The sequence below is a fragment of the Numida meleagris genome, chromosome 1, assembly GCF_002078875.1.
Source record: "Numida meleagris isolate 19003 breed g44 Domestic line chromosome 1, NumMel1.0, whole genome shotgun sequence".
Lineage (NCBI taxonomy): Eukaryota > Metazoa > Chordata > Aves > Galliformes > Numididae > Numida > Numida meleagris.
Genome location: NC_034409.1, coordinates 65,386,833 through 65,406,260, shown reverse-complemented (window position 1 = coordinate 65,406,260; position 19,428 = coordinate 65,386,833). Strand labels below are relative to the sequence as shown.

The following is a 19,428-nucleotide window of genomic DNA, read 5'->3' as shown; positions in this document are numbered from 1 at the left end:
CAAAAGTTATTTACACTGTTTCCTATAGACTTCCTATGTAATCAATATTTAAGTGAAGACAAATCCTCACAAAGCTTGAAAATGATCATATGATCAACCCTGAGCTCCTACCCTTGACAGAAAACTCAAGGATCTGGCCTAGGATTTTTTTCCTAACACATCTATCACTTCCAAACATTGGAGCAATGATACATTCTCCAAGTAGCATCATATGATTATTATTTCATGTTCCATTCAACAATAGGATCCGCAGATCGAAGCTGCTAAAAACTGAAGTAGGAGACAACTTTACAGGTATAACTGAACTTAGTACTCCTCAACACCCCAAATTACTAAACTAGCCCCTAAATCAAAGCAAAGTAAGAATAAATTCAAATGGCTTTGCGTTAAGACTCAAATGTTGCTCATGTTCAAGGAATACTAAGTAAACTTTACTACCAACCTCTTCACAGCGGTTCTTCTATCAGAACATCAAAATCAGGATTACAGTATTCAGTAAAATGTAGTGAGTGCTAAGCACAGCTATACACACACGTTCAAGCAGATTTAAATTTCCTTGCATGATGATCTCCAAATGATTATACCAAGTGAGATTAAAACAGCTCACAAAACATGAGACCACCATGAGCCAGCAACAGAATGGTGAATTTGAACACTTGCTTGATCTTTTTTGTTCTCCTTCCTGTCTTTGGTGAGTTTGATAAATCATCTACACAAGCAACACATATGCTTCTACTGCTAAGTTTCTAGAATTACCAGTTAAATTCTCCGAATCAAACATTTGTGTTCCATAAGCAAATCAGCTCCCCTTATTTTAACGGACAGTTTGACTGCAGCATGACAATGCCATAAGCTCTGGAGCTCCTCTAGGTGTATTTTGTTTGTTTGCTCTTTCATTTATCCAGCAAGTAACCCAGAGACAATCTTCAAAGCAGACAGGAAACAGAGCTACCTACATTTCTAACAAGTTTTGTTTTTTTTTTTTTAAATTGTCTTTGATTTAAATAGAACACATCCAAAATAATTCCATGACTGATAATCATCAGTTTCTGAATTTAGGAAAATCTACCACCAGTAAGAAAAAACTAGCGTGCGCACAAAAATCACAATCAAAACAGACTGCAGAACGCTCAATAGCTAAAAAGAGAAGGATAATTCACATAGCAACAAGAAATGAGAATGCATGAATGAAAGCAAGCCAGACCTACATGAAGTACAAGTCTATCACTGTGTTTTGAGTCAGTATCTTCTGTTCACACCTGCTTTAGCAACTCCTATCCATAGTGTCCACCGATAGCCAGACAACTCAACTCCACAGCTGTTCAGAGACAAGGGAAGAAAAATTTAATCATCACAAAAAAATAGATGTCAACAAAATTACTTCGTGAAAGTGAAGGGGAATTAACCTAGCAAGTAAGAGATGCATTATAAAAAAATCTAAAGGTAGTAAAGGAAAAGAGTAGTACTTGGTGACACAGAATTTTCCAAAAGCACCATCAGGGTCTTTCTAACTCAAAGTGAAAAGCAACAATAAGGACAAGTGGAGGGGAGGAGAAAGACCATGATAACCCAAACTGCATGAGTTAAGAAAGCACTAACTCCCTTAGAAGCACTGGTGCTTCTTAGTTGTTTAGACGCTTTATTTATTTTACTTAAACCTATAGTTCATACAGATTAAGATATTCTGACACAAGTTTCTTGAAATGAAAAGACCTAGTTCTGTGCTGGTGTAGCCCCACCTTAAGCACTGTGTGCAGTTTTGCATGCCACAACATAAGAAGGACATAAAACTAAGAGAGAGAGCACTCAAAGAAGGGCTACGAAGATGAAGAAGGGTCTGGAGGACAAGGTGTGTGAGGAGTAGCTGAGGGCCCTTGGTTTGCTCAGCACAGAGCAGAGCAGCTGAGAGGAGGCCTCATGGCGGCTGCAGCTCCTCACAGGGAGCGGAGGGGCAGCGCTGAGCTCTGCTCTCTGTGACAGCGACGGGGCCCGAGGGAACCGCATGGAGCTGTGTCAGGGGAGGGGCAGCTGGTGGTTAGGGACAGGTTCTGCACCAGAGGGCGGTGGGCATGGAACAGGCTGCCCAGGGCACAGCCCCAAGCTGCTGGAGTTCAAGGAGCATTTGGACAATGCTCTCAGACATAGGGTTTGGATTTTGGGTGGTCCTGTGTGGAGCCGGGAGTTGGACTTGATGACCCTTGGGGGTCCCTTCCAATTCAGGATATTCTGTGATTCCATTCATCAATCTTAAAAACAACCCTGCACAACTATTTCTTGAATATCTGAATAGGTATATGATTACTAAGAAATTAACCTAGTAGAAAATAAATCAGGGAGAGAATTTTGTACAGTGAGACAATCGGTAGTATTTAAAAACATGTTTTGAAATTCTTTTTGAAGCAGTTGCTGATTTTAGAGTAAAGCTGTTTCTAGATTAAGTGTAAATACCTTGAAAAGGGAACAACATTGCAAACACTTCATTTTGATGGTACTAGACCAGGAGAAGATAGAAAAGCTCTTCAAGACAGAAATCAAAGGAATTTAAAATAGCAAACATGTACAGGAAACAAAACACAGCTGAGACAGCGTGTTATGAATCACCACCTCTTCAGAGCTGCTTCCACTCTCCTGGATCACCTACTTCGATTATTTAGATTGTCAGAGTACTTGGGCTTACGCATTTACAAAACAAATTCAGGTTGTCACCTGAGTTGTAGCATGCAGACCAACAGATAATACAGCAAGGAAACTTGGAATGCAAAACGTCAGAAGAGCAATGCGAAAGCACAGCAGATTAAACATACATGTTTTGTGATCTGACAGCAAGAGTACATATGCAGAAGCATTATATATATCAAGAAACTGTAAGCGGCTCTATGTTAAAGATACAAGTAACACTTTCATTTCTGGGAAACAATTTATTTCCAACTTGATCATCTCCTTGGAAAGTTGGGAAAACAGCAACAAGTGGTTCATAATTTAAATCTTTACTGAAACACACTGAGTAGTTAAAAAAAAAACTTATTTAAAGTGTGCTTTCCACTTTTAAGAACCATACTTAATACTACATCTAATCAGTACTGGAAGTTAAAAGCCTTCAGGTACGATGTCGAAGAAATCCCATCAGTTGTTACCATAACCACCTCATTCTCCCAGCCTCAGGATACCTACTCCCACCCCGACCATAAAACTCAAAAAATAAGCATATGTCAAAACAAACAGAGAAAGATAAAAGTCCAAGAGCAGGCCAAAACTCCACCTCCTATTTCAGTTATCCTTCTTATGTAAGGTTAGGTTTGACTTAGAGAAAAACAGACAGGACAGCCTTCTGTGAAGTAGCAACTTCATACTTCTCTGAAGAGCAGCTAACTGCTCTTCAGGCATCAAAAGCAGAGAAACTAGAGAAGCAAAACTCCACTAGCAGATTCAGTTCATAATAGAAAGATCTGAAGGTGTGATTTCGTTCTGCTGGGTGCTGAATTAAGTACCGCTTGTATAATTCATCTAAGCTACAGTTTGGCACGCAAGTCAGCCTCAGGAATTCTACCCATGATGTGACAAAAGTAGTTCTGTTTGAAACGAAAAAAATACATTTACAATTCTCTGCTTACTGCTGGTAATGAAATTGTTTTCTTTGGGCTTTAACATCTTTCATATTTGAAGCCTGAGTTACAAATACAACACAATAAACTGTAACAATCAAAATAAGGACTTCACTGCAATTTTACAGGGGAATTGGTAACTTGCACAAGGTGCTGCATGGAACAACATTAATAATAAGCAGAGACTCTTCATGCCGTACTCTTATTAAAGTATACTTAATAAATGATAGTGCAACTATATGTGGTGCATCCACAACTACAGGCCTTTCATGATGGTATCAAATCTTTTACATCACTATCACACATCTTTGCATACGCCCTAGGTAACACTCTGCTAAAGAAACTATCCATTAAAACCAATCAACTGAAGAAGTTTCACAAAAGATATTTAAAACCTTACAATCTAGTATAGAGAGAACTGCATAATGAAGAAAATGGGGGGGGGGGGGGGGAAGCACACCACACCTTGACTGAGAGGCTGCAGATTTCTTTCCTTGATGATTTATTTTTTAGTTTTGCAAAATCACAACCTGAGAAAGGCAAACCCTGCTTTAGTGCATCACAAAACAAATGATAAATAGCAGGCATAATATGGGATGTTTGTACTTCATTTTCTAAGGCAAAAATATCCAAACACATCCATTTTCTAAGCATGAGCAACTTTGGACACCAGGCATTGAAAGTGATAAAAATGAACCAGCTGTATAAAAAAAGTCTGCAACTTTCAGAATTTTCTAGAACTGCCACTTTTTTTTTTTTAAAGCAACAGAGAAAACAGAAAGCCTTGCTGTTTGCACAAATAAGTTCCTTGCTCTCTTCTGTATTCCCCTGCTGCACAAGTTAGCTGAGTTTACATTCCCACCTATTTCAAGGATTCCCTGCAATTATTTGCCTCCTCTAGGGCAGGCACTGATTTCTCACTTCCTGCAGCTTCAGCTCTCACTTTTTTCCTCAAGTTATTACATGTAATTCATTCCCAATCATAACAAAAAATTCTGCGTGTATCTCAGTTTTCTCCCCTTTCTGGAAATCCCTCTAATGTTGCATCTGCTCCCTTCTAAATCACATCCCCACTTTTCACCCCGCAATAAATTCCTCTACCACTGCCACACCTCAACGGTGCCTAGACTTATTCCCACACTGCTCTCTTCCATGTCAGCTCTGTAATATTGCTCATTTCCCCCCACCGCTGTTCTCTAGTTGAATAGTATTTTGTTATTAAAAAAGGATGTAAATATATTAAAGCTACTGGAAAGACGCACAGATCTGAGTAACACTGGCTACAATGGAATACTTTTACTGCGTCACCCAGAAAGTCAGCTTAACCAGTGAGTAACTCCAGAAATGAATTATGTCACATCGTTGCCAAGTGGATGCTCAGGCTGCACGCAACACACAGCTTAAATGGACAGTGGAGAACGAGAACAAATAAAGCATTGCAGTTCCTTCCACTACTGCTGGGAAATTCCCTGAAGTTGCTCACCAACCAAAACTTATAGTCAAAAGTTACCAGACTTTGTGTCACAAACTTAAACAAAATACACATAGACTTGTGTGGATGTACAAATGAAGCACAAATACCATCCATCTTGTACACTGAAGAGGAGAACATTTTTCTCAAATTCTACGAAGGGTATTTCAATATTACTACAACAGTTCATTACACTAACCTCTTATCTAGTCCACAAAAAGACCTCATGTTAACCACTCAACTATATCAAGCAACATCTCTAGAAATAAAGATACTACCTGTTTAAAGTATCTAGGCTGTTTTGTCTTCCCGTCAAAAGCTATTTTCTCTAGTGCCTGAAAGGCCTGAATGGAACAATTACAGAAACAAAGAGTTTTATTTTGCAATTTGAAAGCCAATAACAACTTTGACAAATACAGACAGAACACAAATATTCAGCAGAATTTTGGAGTCTCGGGTCTTTATAGCCCACTGTAACACATCAGCATTACATACACTTAAAAAAAAAGAATTAATGACTTAAACACCTTGCCACAAGTGTTAATGAATGATTCTTCACTTCCTGGATAGGAACATGGGAGACTATGCAGCAGAGAGGCCTGAAGCACTTTCTAATCTGGTCACACGGATATATGAAGCATACCTATTAGTACCATATGCCTTCCTGATTATATTTCAGTTTTACTGTTCTGCCTTCGTAAATATCACTCTTACCATTCACGTGTCGCTGCCTAGCCAGCCCTGAAGATTATTCACTTCTGAAGGTTTACGGACAGTATTACATAAGAATTGTATTTATATCTTTAAAGAACTAGTATTTTAAGATCAGCATACATACTAAAAGCAGGAGGAAGCTTTCATTTTAAATAAGGTTGGAAAAAAAAAAGAAAAAACGAACTAAGGCTAGATTCCGGACTTTTCATGTCTAAATCTCATACTGGTCAACATGTTAGTTTCACTCTGCCTCACTCCATTCCACAAAATGAACAAACCTAACAAAAATCTCAAGTTTTATTATTAAAAAAAAAAACCACCCTCCTTGAAAAGGCTATTTTCAAGATCAAGTAAAGAGCTGCTCACTTATTAAATGGGGACAGAATAATAGCATTTCTAGAAGCATTCCACAAGTCTAACGTTCAGTTAGGTTTCCTTGAATAGTACTTCAGTAAGTTTTCTTAGAAAGTTGAGGCTTCAGCTGTCATACTGACAGCTCCTCTCAGTAATTGACTTCATTGGTGAATAACAACAGAGGTGATAAAAGCTCAAACTGGGTGCTCTGAGAAAAAGATGAACAATACTCAGGGCTGTGCCTGAGGAAAAGACAGGTCCAGAGCAACTTGTAACGCTGGGCCTACCAGCTACTCAGTGAGCACCTGGGCACTGGTCAGCAAAACCCCCAGCTGAAATGGATTTTTCCAGTGCTTCTTGCCTGGTCAGTAAGAGGATGGAGCAAAGGATAAACTCCTAAAAACGCTGAAGATTATGTAAGAACAAAAGGCCAGAGGTAACCTCCAGGCAACGGAAGAGAGATAAAAGGCAAATACACCAGGGTAAAAAAAACACTTCATACAGCTTCACTAATGAAGTAATTTCTGCTACACATTTTGTGTACAATTGTAATCAAACGAAATCTGATAAAATTTCCGTGGGATTTCAGATTTAATTACATTTCTATAATAAACTTTCTGCTAAACAAAATATTTAACTGATTTCAGTAATCTAACGTTAAGTATTTCCCAGCAGATATCACAGTTCAGCAATAATGCGTCACTGAGCTGCAGACGCACCTTCACTGCATTCAGATCAGCTGATTTATACCCAAATCCATGCATACACGTAGGCCTAGTTTTGCAGCCCAGTGATGAACTCAGCTGTTTCTATAATTAACCGAATCATTACTTTTGATTTTAAAGACATATCAAATGTTTCTCAGCGCTGTACAAAGACTACCTGCTCCAGAGAACTGAGCAGAAAGGCATCCATCCTCTCTCCACTTGTCTGAAGTTAGGGAAAGGCAAAGGAAAATTAACAGCATTCGCATGCTGATATTAATCTTTATCTGGAGGATAACTCGATCTGAATGCAGATTCTTATCAGTTAGACAGCAGATGTGAGCTCACCCAAAAGCAGTGGGCAAACTTTTGCACGGTAGTGGGAACACAGCTTGATTCCCAGGAATAAAACGGAACGGGTATCCACAGTCATTCCAGAGTTACTGCACTGAACTCTCATTACTAATACCACTGAGCTGAAAATGCCACCTGGTTATTCTAAATATCAGTTTGGGGTTTGCTTTTTTGGTTTCTGTTCTTGGGCCGTTTTTTTTTGGTTTTTTTTTTTTTTTTTTGAGGGAGGGCAGGGGTGTAATCTGTTTTGAACACAGTACCAAGTGAACATGCATTTTAAAAAACGCTGACCAAAACTCAAGTTTTAGGCATTAATATTCAACATCAGATTTGGTTTTTATTTTGTGTAAATACCAAAGGATTTCCTACAGTAATGCTCCAAATTATTTATTCTCTTCTCTTAGCAGACAGTCTCAAAATGGATTCAAAGCATTAGTACTAGAAGTAGCTGAACATTAGTCGTGTCTCGATTCCCCTGCTCAAATGTCGTATCTGCAGTTTACTTTATCGTTCACAACACTAAACCAAAATGAAACAGACAATACATTGAAATTAGAGAATGATAAAGATCGTACAGAAAGAGGAATTTGATCAATTATGGAATTTCAGGCCCTCACCACACCCTCTTGTTTATTCAAATTTGCTAAAGAGGAAGCAAGAAAAAAATTCCAAGCCTCAGGGCACAATCTGAATGTTAGCAAACCTGCCCACAACAGGAGAATTGCTACTGAATACACCTTTCTAACACCTTCCTCTTGTTTAACCAAAGACTAAGAATTCAAGCAGGTCAGACCATTTCTTCTCTCCCGGGTAATTTTACAATACAACAGTCCATAAGAAAAGATGATATCAAGTTCCTTAGGTCTTCAGTGGCAAAATTAGACCCTCCACTCGGGACACAGGCAGAAAGTAGAGATCAGAGTGCTGTGCAGTGTACTGTTTTAAAGAAAACATTGCTGAACAGATACAGAATCATTCTGTCATAGTTACAACCTGTAAATCTGACCTGCGCTCAGCTCTTTCCAGGTACTCCACCATCCCATCATGCACACTCTTTAAGCTTTTCTGGGCCTCCCCTACCGTTGGGAACTGCCTGTCTAGCTGATCACTTTAAGGACGCACATCATATCCCAGCTGGCTTCTAAGGGGGAGCAATAATTTCCTATCAATAGGCCAAGGGACCTGTTGGACTATGCATGGTGTCATTGTTTTTGCTGTTTACCCCACTGCAATAAGGAATGCCATCAAAATTAACTTTTCTATCATCAGAAATAACAAATGGCACTCTGAGTGGCATGGCTCTTTTCCTACCCAACTCAAGCAGCAGGCTATGAAATTACTGCACAAAACTCCCTCTCAGCATCCCTACATTTTCAGAGTGGACATTCAAGATGAAACTTGGCAAAATTAAAACCAAAAAAACAGTCCTCATTTAAACTGCTGAACACAAAGGGCTGCCACTCCTGCAACTGAGTCTGCTCCAGTGGTACTAGAAAGGAGCAACCAAGAGTGCACACACAGATTTAATTGTGCCACTATAACAAGAGAAACCCGAAAACAATGACAGAGAAGGAAACTAGTACACCGGCTCTGAAGCGTACGAGCAAGATGCACTGGGGCTGTGCTGCCATAAAACCCCTGCAACTGATTCCTGTTACTTCCTTAACATACAAATTGACACAGACTCACAAGAGATCAAGATTCAATTCAGAGTTTGATTTGGTAGAAAACAAAAAGTGATGACCCTAAAACTCAACCACATACCTGTTGTTTCCCCAGAAATCTACTCCCACATTTATGCAATTTCATGTAAAAACTGACATTAAAACAGAGAGAAGAAAAAAGAAAAAGAGAAAAGAAAAACCCCGCCACCTTCCTATCTCACAGCAAGTTTGATGGAATGAAAAAAACTCCCCCAAGTCCTGAGGTCTCAGAAGTGAGGTGGAAACCAAAAGAACGGACTTTTTTAATTTTTTTTTTTTTTCCCAAAGGCTTTCAGACCCACTGTATGGTTTGGGGAACTGACTCACAGGGGTTTTATTTAACACGTGAGGCTGGACCTAGAGATGCCACACTTCTGCAACACGGGCATTTCCCCATCTACTCAAATTTGTCCTAACATATATCCAAAGCATGTACCTGTACCAAAACAGATAGTTCTTCACACTTAATAATGAAACTATCTTCAGAAAAGTAACAACTACTATTTTTTGTACTAACTACAGCGAAGCCCAACGCATTCTTAAAGCCAAACCAAAACGGAAAAAAATAAAAGCAGTTACTAAAACTATTTTGAAGCGCTTATTAGTTAAGGAACCAACATATTCCACTCTTACATCCCTTTTTTCCAACCTTTTTCCACTTGTCCAATAAACCGTATCGCAGACTGCCAAGAAAGCCACGAGGCAACCCCTGCTCCTAGAAGTGCCCAACCTCTTGGGCTGAAGGAGACCTGGGAACTGGGCTGTGCCTTCCCTCGAGCCTCAAGCTGCAGCCTCGGTGAAACGAGACGCGTCCCTTTCGCAGACAGAACCTACGGAAATAGTCTGTGTTCGGCGTTACACCATTCATCCAAAAATGCTTAAGTCTCATACGGCTGGGCCTGGCTTCATCCAGCACATGCTCAGCCCCTGTGAAGGGCTGTTCCCTCGCTCCTTTCAGCAAGGTGGGATTTTCCCTTGTGTTCGGCCGTTAGCACACCTCGCTGCCCGCAGCGTGTCCACCCGCGGGGCCGCAGGTACAGCGCGCCCACGGAACACCTCCCAGCCCCGAGCTGCAGGCGCGGTACAACGCGAAGGAATCCCGAGAGCATCCCTCCAGAACCACGCCGGAACCGCAGCGGCCGCGGGGCGCGGCGCGGCCGAACGCCCCCGCTCGCAGCACGCAGCGCACCAGCCGGGCAGCGAGCGGCCCGCGGCCGCCCCTCCGCCGGCCTGACAGCCCCGCGGCCCCCGGGAGGGGCGAGGCCCCAGGACACGGCGCCCGCGGGCCTCCCGCGCCGGCCACTGACCTGTCCTCCGAGTCCATGCGGCTCAGCGGTTCCCCGTCCGAGGACATCTCCAGGCTGCCCCGCCGCCCCCCCGACGTGGCGCTGCAGCTGCTGCTGCCGCTGCTGCCGCCGCCGCCGCCGGTGCCGTAGCCTTCGTCGCCGCCGCTGGACACGCTGCTGGAGCTGCTCCCGCCGCCGCCGCCGCGGCCCAGCCCGCCCTCCTGGCCGCCCCGCGGGCCCTTGGGCTCCTCCTTGGCGTCGGCCTCGCTGCTGCCGCCGGGGCTGAGAGAGCGGGTCTCGTCGCTGCAGCAGCCGCTGCTCGTGCTGCTGCTGCCCACCAGGCTGCTCTCCTCCTCCTCGCCGCCCTCCTCCTCCTCTTCCTCCTCCTCCTCCTCGTCCTCGTCCTCCCCGTCCCCGGCCTGGCTGGCGCTCTCCGGGCTGGGCTCCGACATGCTCTCCGCCTCGCCGTTCAGCAGCAGCAGCGACTCCGTCTCCGCCGAAGACGGAGGCGACGACGAGGAGCCGACGGCGGCGGCGGCAGCCGCCGCCTCCTCCTCTTCCTCAGCCGCAGCGGCCGCCGCCTCGCCGGGAAGCAGCCCCTCCGGCTCCGCCATGTCGCTGCGAGCGGCCGCCATGGCGCCTGCGAGTCGCTGCGAGCCGAGCCGAGCCGAACGGGGCCGAGCCGAGCCGAGCCGAGCCGAGCCGGGCGCGCGCGGTGGCGGCGGCGTGCGCGCGGCCGGTACGCGCGTGCCCCGGTTTGTGTGCGCGCGCGGCCGCGCTCCCCCCGCCCTCGCCCTTCTCACCCGCACAATCGCGCGGCGGCGCGAGCCGCAAAGAGGAGGGGCCCGAGCCACCACCGCCGCACGCGCTACGGATGGCGCCCGGGGACAAAAAGCTCGAGGAAAACGGAGCGCGCCCGGGCGGGGCTGAGGTCGCGCCTCGCGTGCTGCGCGTCACCGGCGGGCACCGTGCCGGGGGGAGGGGGGGTGAGGCGGTCGTCACCCGCCACCCCGCTTCTGAGGCGCGACGCGCAGTCACAGGGTGGCATCAGGCTCGGGACTGCCCGGCGCGGGGCGAAGAGAAAAACTGAGCGAAGTGTGGACAGAAGGTTGCGGGGGGGAGGAGGTCTACGGAGCTGGCCGGAGCGGAACGGCGTGCAGAGCTCAAGAGAAGGGAGAAAGGCCCCTCAGCAAGGAAGGGGTCAGAGTCTGGCTCTGCCCTGTGAGAATCGCTAAAAGAGAGCTCGGCTGGGACACAAAGGGACAGAAAAAGGTTTTCAGTGGCACTAAGAGGAGCGAAAGCGTAGTCCTGCCGTGCACGAGGAGAGCATCTGAAGTGCAGCCTTACACCTCTGTTTGCCATAAGAAGCTGACAGGCTGCGGCGTGGCCAACGGTGAATGCAGAATGCACGTCACTGCCTGAAGTGGAAATAAAACCAAAGAGTTAAATGTGCTAAAACCGAGGAAATCGGTTAATACTTTCCTCATAAACTCGGGCTGAGGTTTGGAAGAGTGAGGGCTGGTAAATTCGTTGAGTTGGGAATGTTGCCATCTGAAGAAAAAGAGATGGGGAAGAGAGAAAGATGAGCAGAATGATTGCCAATCACATACGAGACTTCAGAACAAACTTTGACACAGAGTCATTTTAATATTAAAAAAGGAGATGAAGTTTACTCGAGGCAGATCCTGCCAGGCATCGCTTTTTTTTTCTCTTGTCTGTATGGACATCAAGAAAACATTCAATGAATTGTCACATGGAAATGATCAGCAGAAGCGTATGGGATGGGGATTTTCAGTAGAATATGGAGGTGGGTAGGACCCAGACACAAAGTTGGGAAATCTAGCAAATTTTTGGAGGGGTGGCAAGAATAAATTAAGCAGAAAAATACCATGCCGTGTGGATTTTAAATGTGGTATATAGATTAGTCACGTTTTACTGAACTTGCCACATTTAAAAATAAACCTTAAGTGGTGACAGTTTAGTTTAAGAACAGATGACAAAAGTGAACCACAGCTCAGTCCAGAAAGACTTTGTTCTCTGTGCAACAGGAAGAGTACCACCTACTCAAGTCATAGCAGGCATATCTGGCATTGCCACAGAGGAACAGGAAAAGTTAGCCACAGAGGATTAAAATCTGGGGAGGGTGCTCCTGAGCCCTACATGAGCACAGGCAGGGCTGGCTGCTCCACCCATCCATCCACACACGTATCTGTCCGCAGCAACACCGGCAGCCTGCAGTGAGCAATGCCAACGCGGAATGCCACAGCGCTGCAGGAGCACCACAGCCTTGGAGCAAAGGGATGTGAGATTGCATTCATCTTTGAGATGAAACAAATGACATCTTTAACCTGCAGAGGAGCGTAAGCGAATCTGTGAAACCAACAACAGTAAAAACACGTGATAGCTTTCCAGATTTCTCAAAACAAGCCTCAGCTAGACACTGGAAATGGTAAGAATATTTTAAAACAAATGAAGACATCTGTAACGCTGCTTCATCTGTGTTGTGTAAACATCGCTGCTCTACTGACTCCATCGAAACAGTCACCAACCTCGAGCTTCTACATCCTCTGCCACCCCACCTCCCCCCCGAAATAACAGCGTGCTCTGTACTTCCCTCTCAGCCTATAAAGGTGTGGCACTCCCGTGGGTGTTATTGTCACTAATCTCATCAGACACGAAGAGCGAGGTTTAAAAAAAAAAACAAAAAAAACACCCAAACCAGAACCTTTCAGTTCAGTCAGAAGGCAGCAGTAGCTGAAGTAATTGCTGTGCCTCTTCTACCACTGATTTCCCTCTGGAGTTCACTGAAATCAGCTGTAGCGAGGGACAGAACCAGAGAGGTACCGAATCATGAGAAAATAAAGACATAAATGGAGTGAAGTGAAAGGCACCTTTCACAGCCCGAGACCGAGCCAAAAAAAGAGGAAGCAGGAAACACTTATCTCAAAGAACTCCGTGCACTCTAGTGTATGTCGCCCAAATTCATCCCACCGTGTTCACAAGCCCGTAGCCTTGTGCTTTTTTCAGAACTCTCGGGTTCTTTGAGGTCATGTGCGCACACCGGCTTCCCAGTGTCTGTGCGCCGAGAGGTGATGGGGATGCAGACCAAACACTTGCACTTTCCTAAGTAAAGCAGTAGGGACGCAGGCTCGTTGGGTAATTTGTGTATTCGGAGTGAGGGAGTGAAACCTTAGGATAGGATGCGTAGGAAGGAGGGTATGAACCTGCCTAATGGCAGTCATTTAGCATTTGAGATCAAGAGATCAGTGCTGCAGTGGTGAGAACTGCAGCAGTCATCAAAGAAATACTCTGACGATCTTTAGTGCCCTACTTTCAGTTCTTTGAAACCACAAAATCCTGCATGAAGGCTTGGTCCTTGAGCTCCCTGAAGTGTTAAGATAAAGTCCGAATCAAGCAGAAGCAGCAGTGATGACTTAACTCTCTTCCTAGGTCACAGTTCATGCAGCTCAGAGAAAGTAATTCTCCTTTTTCTTTCTTCCAGGTTTTTGACTTTTTCGTACCCTGGTTCCAGTCAAAAGATGAGATCTGACTGAGGACAGGTGAGTCTAACGCTTGGAAGTGTCAAAAACAGCTGCATTTGAATGGTCTGATAAAAGCCCAAAACAAGAGACACGCTGCCAGAAATCCATTAGAAAAAATAACTTACACATTCAGTTACACTTCAAGGGAGGATGTTACTCTGTCCTTCACACAAAGGGCTCTGGTATGCTCCGTCTAATTTGATATGATCATTACAACAGGGACAGTACTTTAGAGCTGATGTAGTTATGCTGAAACTTAATAATCTGCGGTACTCGGAAGATTTTCTCAACAAGGTACAAAGGAAAAAAAAAATAACGCAGCAGGTTAGTGAAAGCTTGTTCACAGCCAAAGAGCTGAAGTAGTGCTGTTCTCCACTAGAACAAGAACAAACAGCCCAGGCAGTCTGGAGGAGATTTGAATTCCTTTGCAGACACGGACACAGCAGAGCACGAGGAAGAATGGAAGAGCGTACTTTTCATTGTCTTACCTCCAGATCACAGGGGTGCAGGGAATTCACATTGACAGCAGAATCAATAGTGAGCAGACTCCAAAGCAGTTTCGTCTTCTCTCGAGTCACAACAGTTTTGCGTTTTGTTTTGCTTTTTTAAAGAACAATTAGATGAGATCATCAGAAGATTTGGTACACGCACTGCAGTCTGAGCTTTTTCTCCCAGCGTTGATCAGCGTCATAGTACTATGAGGCATAGTATGCAAGCAAAACAAACTGGTGAGAAAGGCCTATAAAGAGAGGAAAATACATACCATTGGCCTAAGATACAGGAAAAGTGACATCCTGCACTTGTTAGGATGGCATGGGAAATTATGTGAAACAAGACATTTGGTCACTGCACTCTCCTGCTCCTGCCTCCACATTCATGTCTGAAACACTGCAGGAAATTCCTGCTGCCTGCACCTCATGACTCACCTTGCTCACAACATTCTGCCTGCTCAGCAGTCTCTGGAGACTGCACCCTCCCCTCCTCTCTGCCACACCCTTCCTCATCCAAATTCAAGGTCTTGAGGAAGAGGCTGCAATCGCCCACTGCTTCAAGTAAGCATCCAGCGCTCATTTCTCACCCTTCCCTTCAGACCAGACTGAAACCGCCTTATTCTGCAATCCCAACCCCACCCTCTCCTGCAGCGCCCAGCTAATTCTCCCTTTAAACTCAGCTTACACGGTGTTTTTCTTTTTAAAGCTTTAATCTTTCCCTGTATTGTTTGCTTGAAAGCAGGCCCATGACCATAGGAAAATTCAAGCGCTGTTTAGGTTGGTTCAGCCAAAGGAAGGCTGCCAGAAATGTGTGTCAGCTGAAGTCCCTCTTCTGTCCTCACTGGCCTGTGAGCATTCTCCAGTGTTGAAAAACACTTCTTGGCAACATGGATTCTAGATAAAGCTTGGGTCTGGCTGCCACTTTTCCCCTACCCAGGTGTTGTAACAGCCCTCATGGGGACACACCGCCCCTTCTGTTGTGTAGCACAGCTGGCTGAGAAACTCATGCCATGAGCTACAACAAGGAACTGATTTTAGGTGTAATTAGGTGAAAAAAATATATAATATAATGTCATTCTTTTGATGTTGAGTCAGGCAGCTCTATTAAATGTAACTATGCTCACTTCAGGGACAGGGGGAAAAAAAGGAACGGGAAAATAATAAAAAATATATGTATTAAAGAACCAGTGGTTAGTTCTGGAATGGAGAACCCCATTCTGTAGTTCTGGAACTTATCCAAAAGCACATCCTAATGTTCAATGCATTTGCATTTGAGCTATTGTAACAACTTGCAAGATCAGAGCACCTGTGTGCTAAGCCATGTATACGCACAAACAGCAGGAGGAAGCCCATGCTGCATATAGATACTCGGACACAACGGAAAGGAACCAGGTATTTTACAAATGCGTCAGACCTCTTCTTTAAAATACATTATAATTGATGTCAAATTTGCTGCCACATGATACTGAAAGAAAATGCAAAAGAAAAACAAAAGAAGAAAGCATGAAGATAGTTCATAAGTGAAAGATTTGCTTTTGAGCGTGAGGAATTGGAAGGCCTTATTATACGGTTCATTTATGTGGGTTACAGCTTGTTGCAAACACTGAAACTCAAGCACAGAATTTCAAGTAGGTACTGTTTAGGTAAGGTAAACGAGCGGTTATGACAGACACAACTGAGAACCAGCTCAGAATTTGCTTTAGAAGCAGAAGTAACTCGCAGTGCCTCTGCACTGGTACATCTATCTGAATATTACTCCTGTCACCCTGTCTCCGAGTCATCTTGAGTTCCCCGGACTTGTGTAAGTATGTGTTAAAATGTGTTTTTCTTTGAAATTATTCAGAAAGGTTTGCACATTGGAAAATGTGCACGGCTGATAAAATACATCATCGGAGCACATAAAAAAATGATATACACAGTACTCTAGAATAATATAGAGAATCATTTTCTGTCATAACCATCATCAATATTTTTATATTATGATTCAAATAGTGTATTTATGTAAATTACCGGAGACTTTTTCTTGTCCTCATACCTCCTTGTGTGCATTTTTTACTGGCACAGTTTGTTCTTTTTCAAAAAAAGGCAGTAAAAATTCTTGTGTTTCAGAAGAATCAACATCCTTAAAGGGTGCCATTTAGATTAGTTTTACCCAGAGATAATTAACATATTTGCTTCCAGATTAAAGAGTCTTTACATGCTGTTAATTTGGGGAATGCGTGTTTTCTACATTCTTATGCAAAACAGAGCTGGATTCCAGCTTTAAATGAAGGTGTGCGCCCAACCACAAATACAGGGCTGCCACCACTGTGTCCATTTACTTTCTGCAGGTCAGACCATTACAATAAAAGCAGAGGGGGCAATTCCAACAGAGGGGAATTCTGCCCAAGCGCACCAGTCAGTAAATAACAGCAGGTTTCTTCTAAAAATGTAGATGTGAACTCAAGAGCAGAGTCTCTCTTTGCACTCAAGGAGATTCTTTTCAAAACCAGAAAAAATCATCAAGATCTTGCGTGTTGCAAAACCGGTGTGTAGCCATTACAACCAAGCAGAAATGAATAATGAATTGAATGCTAATTAAATACAAATCACAGCTTGGAAGGACTACAAACGTACAGCAGCTTTTCCATGTTCTTCTAGGATTGCTTTAAAACTTCGTTTCTCCAGTGTATGGTCTTATCTAGAATACATGTTTTCAATGGAACAATCAGCTTTTTTTTTTTTACATTAATGCTTTTAAAACTTTAGATTAAAATCTCCCTGTAGGAATTTAGTTATGGGGTTTGTGCTTTTTTTTTTTTCTCTCAAATGAATCTCGTGACTTTCCAAGATCGAGCTCTTGTGAACATGTGTCCTTCCACCCACAGCTGTGGGCTGCAGTGGGCCCAGCCACGGGCCCTGAAGGGACCGGAGCCTCTGCCAGATGCTGAGAGGCTGAGGGAGCTGGGCCTGTTCAGCCCAAGGAGCAAAGGCTGAGGGGGAGGCCTATAAATACCTGTTGGGGGAAGGTAAAAAGTTGGAGCAAGGCTCTTCTCAGTGGTAATGGGCAAGAGAAAATGGGCAGAAAGTAAAATGCAGAAAATTCTATTTAAACGTAAGAAATAACTTTTTTCACCGCGAGGGTTGTCAAGCACAGAAGTGATGGCCCAGAGAAGTTTTGGAGTCTCTGTTCCTGTGTCAACAGTTTATGGGCGTTCGGCCCAGTTCCGTGACAAATGGGGCGGGGGACCCACGGACCCACGCCCCGGGAAAGGGAAAGGGGAAAAAAAGGGTAAGGAGATGGGCCTGAGAGCAAAAACAGCAGCAACAATCTGAGGAGAAACAAACTAGTTTACTAAATAAGATACCGGAATGCAAAACAACACACTATAATACAATTACAATTTAAGCTAATAAATCCAATACAATGAGAGAGAATGTCCAAAAATCAAGGTAGGCCTTACTCTAATACTGACGATAAGACAGCTGGAGAGTGAGATGCTGCCAGGACGAGAGACGGGCAGAAAGAAAGAAGGTCTCGTGATATGAGAGTTTTTATCTTTCCCTCTAACTGGAAAATGGTAACAGGGGATCAAAGTCCCCTGGGGAATGTAGTAGTCCTTCTCTTCTGAGAACCAGGTACATACACTACATGATGTTATGATGTGGAATACCAATAACCGAAAATCACAAAACCATGACATCCTGAGAAGAGAGTCATCGGAGTCATCCAGTCGTCACTTGCAGCTATAGAAGCTGAACCTCCGCTCACGATGGGAACCAAGTAGCGAGTCCCTGCAGGTAGGTTTAGATGCAGCCTGAGAGACTAATGACTGAATTCAGAATTCCCATGATAGCATGTATGACAAATTTAGGATCCTGGTAAATTCTGTGACATTTAAAGTAATCAGCAACTGAGATTACATACTTTTTATAATTCCCAGATATTTGCATGCTAGAGAGTTAAGGGAGAGAGGTTATCCTTAAGAGAGGCATTTATCCCAGTCTGAACAGCCTCAGGCAAGATGCTGTCGTGGAGCAGTGTGTCGGACTCCGGATTCTCCAGAGTCTTAACGGTTCGCCACTAAGGGAAAGTCTTTATTACAGATATTGTATTTATATACTCAGCTACCAGAATTATGTTTCCAGTTCATAACTCTTCAAACCTTTCCTGTAGGATCAATGACCTGGGTGCCGTGTTCTTGGAAAATAAGCCAAGTCCATAGTAGTACAGCATCCCTCCCTATTCTCAATCAAACACATCTCAAAGAGAGAGGGAGACTGATGAGAACAACCCACTTTTCTGTGCGTGGCATTCACTGAATGTGAAAAAGGGTTTCAGCAGGCCCAAGAAAGTAGCTGTTGTCATGACAGCACTGGGAAGCCCTGGGACTGAAAAGATCTTCATCAGCTCACTGCAGCGATTCGGTGCCAGAGGAGCTGCATTGCTGGTCAGCATGCTGACAACAGAACCAGGGGAATGCTTGCTTGTCAAATCTCCCTGGTTTGACTTTGCAAACTTCCCCAGTCTTGCCTTTTGAAGCTGGAAAATGCTTGCAATCTAGCAAAAAAAGGGAACTCTCCTGCACATCTCTTCCCCCTTCAGCACCCCATGCACTTTCTCTTGAATTCACCTATCTTGTTAGATGGGGCAGCACCTAGCATTCCCATATACTCTTTTGCCCCTCCCTGGCAACAAAAATGCCTTGTAGGAAGCAGCAATAACCTGCAGAAAACCTATGCAAGCAGCAGCACATTCTGCAGTCCAAGACCATCAATGCAACAAGCATCACTCCTGTTATCTCTATATATGTATATCTATGCTGAGATGCTTGCATGGCAGCTTTGGGGCAAGAGACAGCGAGGATTTCTGTGGCACTCTGAGCTGCTTGGGGTCATACTGTGACAACGCTGGGATCTTGTCTGCTCAATTCTGGCCATTCTGTTCCATGTAAAAGCATTGTCTTTCATGCCACAGTTTGGCAGCTTGCTGGGTTATCACCCCAAGCATCAGTGCTGGGGGACCTGTGAGACTATTCCATTCACACTGCAACTTTTCTTTTACCAGAGTGACAGAAAATGGCTGCTGCATGGCTGAGGTCCTCATGATGTAAACAAGGAAGGAGAAAGTAAGGCATTTTTGAGTAGGCACAGGTTACTTGAGTTCCCAAACTGTTTGTCTGGAGCACTAGGAACTGTGAACATTTGGAAACCTGTGTTATGCTCAT

General features: G+C 44.1%; 1 protein-coding gene across 2 annotated transcripts in view; it reads right to left on the bottom strand.

Moving 5' to 3' along the window:
* AEBP2 (AE binding protein 2) overlaps positions 1 to 10,904 on the bottom strand; it is a 51,332-nt gene extending 40,428 nt beyond the window's left edge. Inside the window, exon 1 of one of the 2 annotated variants that reach the window (XM_021391141.1) lies at positions 10,210 to 10,904. In XM_021391141.1, coding sequence (XP_021246816.1) covers positions 10,210 to 10,823 — 614 coding nt within the window. In that variant the 5' untranslated portion in view covers positions 10,824 to 10,904. The remainder of the gene's footprint in view (positions 1 to 10,209) is intronic. The other variant, XM_021391148.1, reaches the window with a different exon arrangement.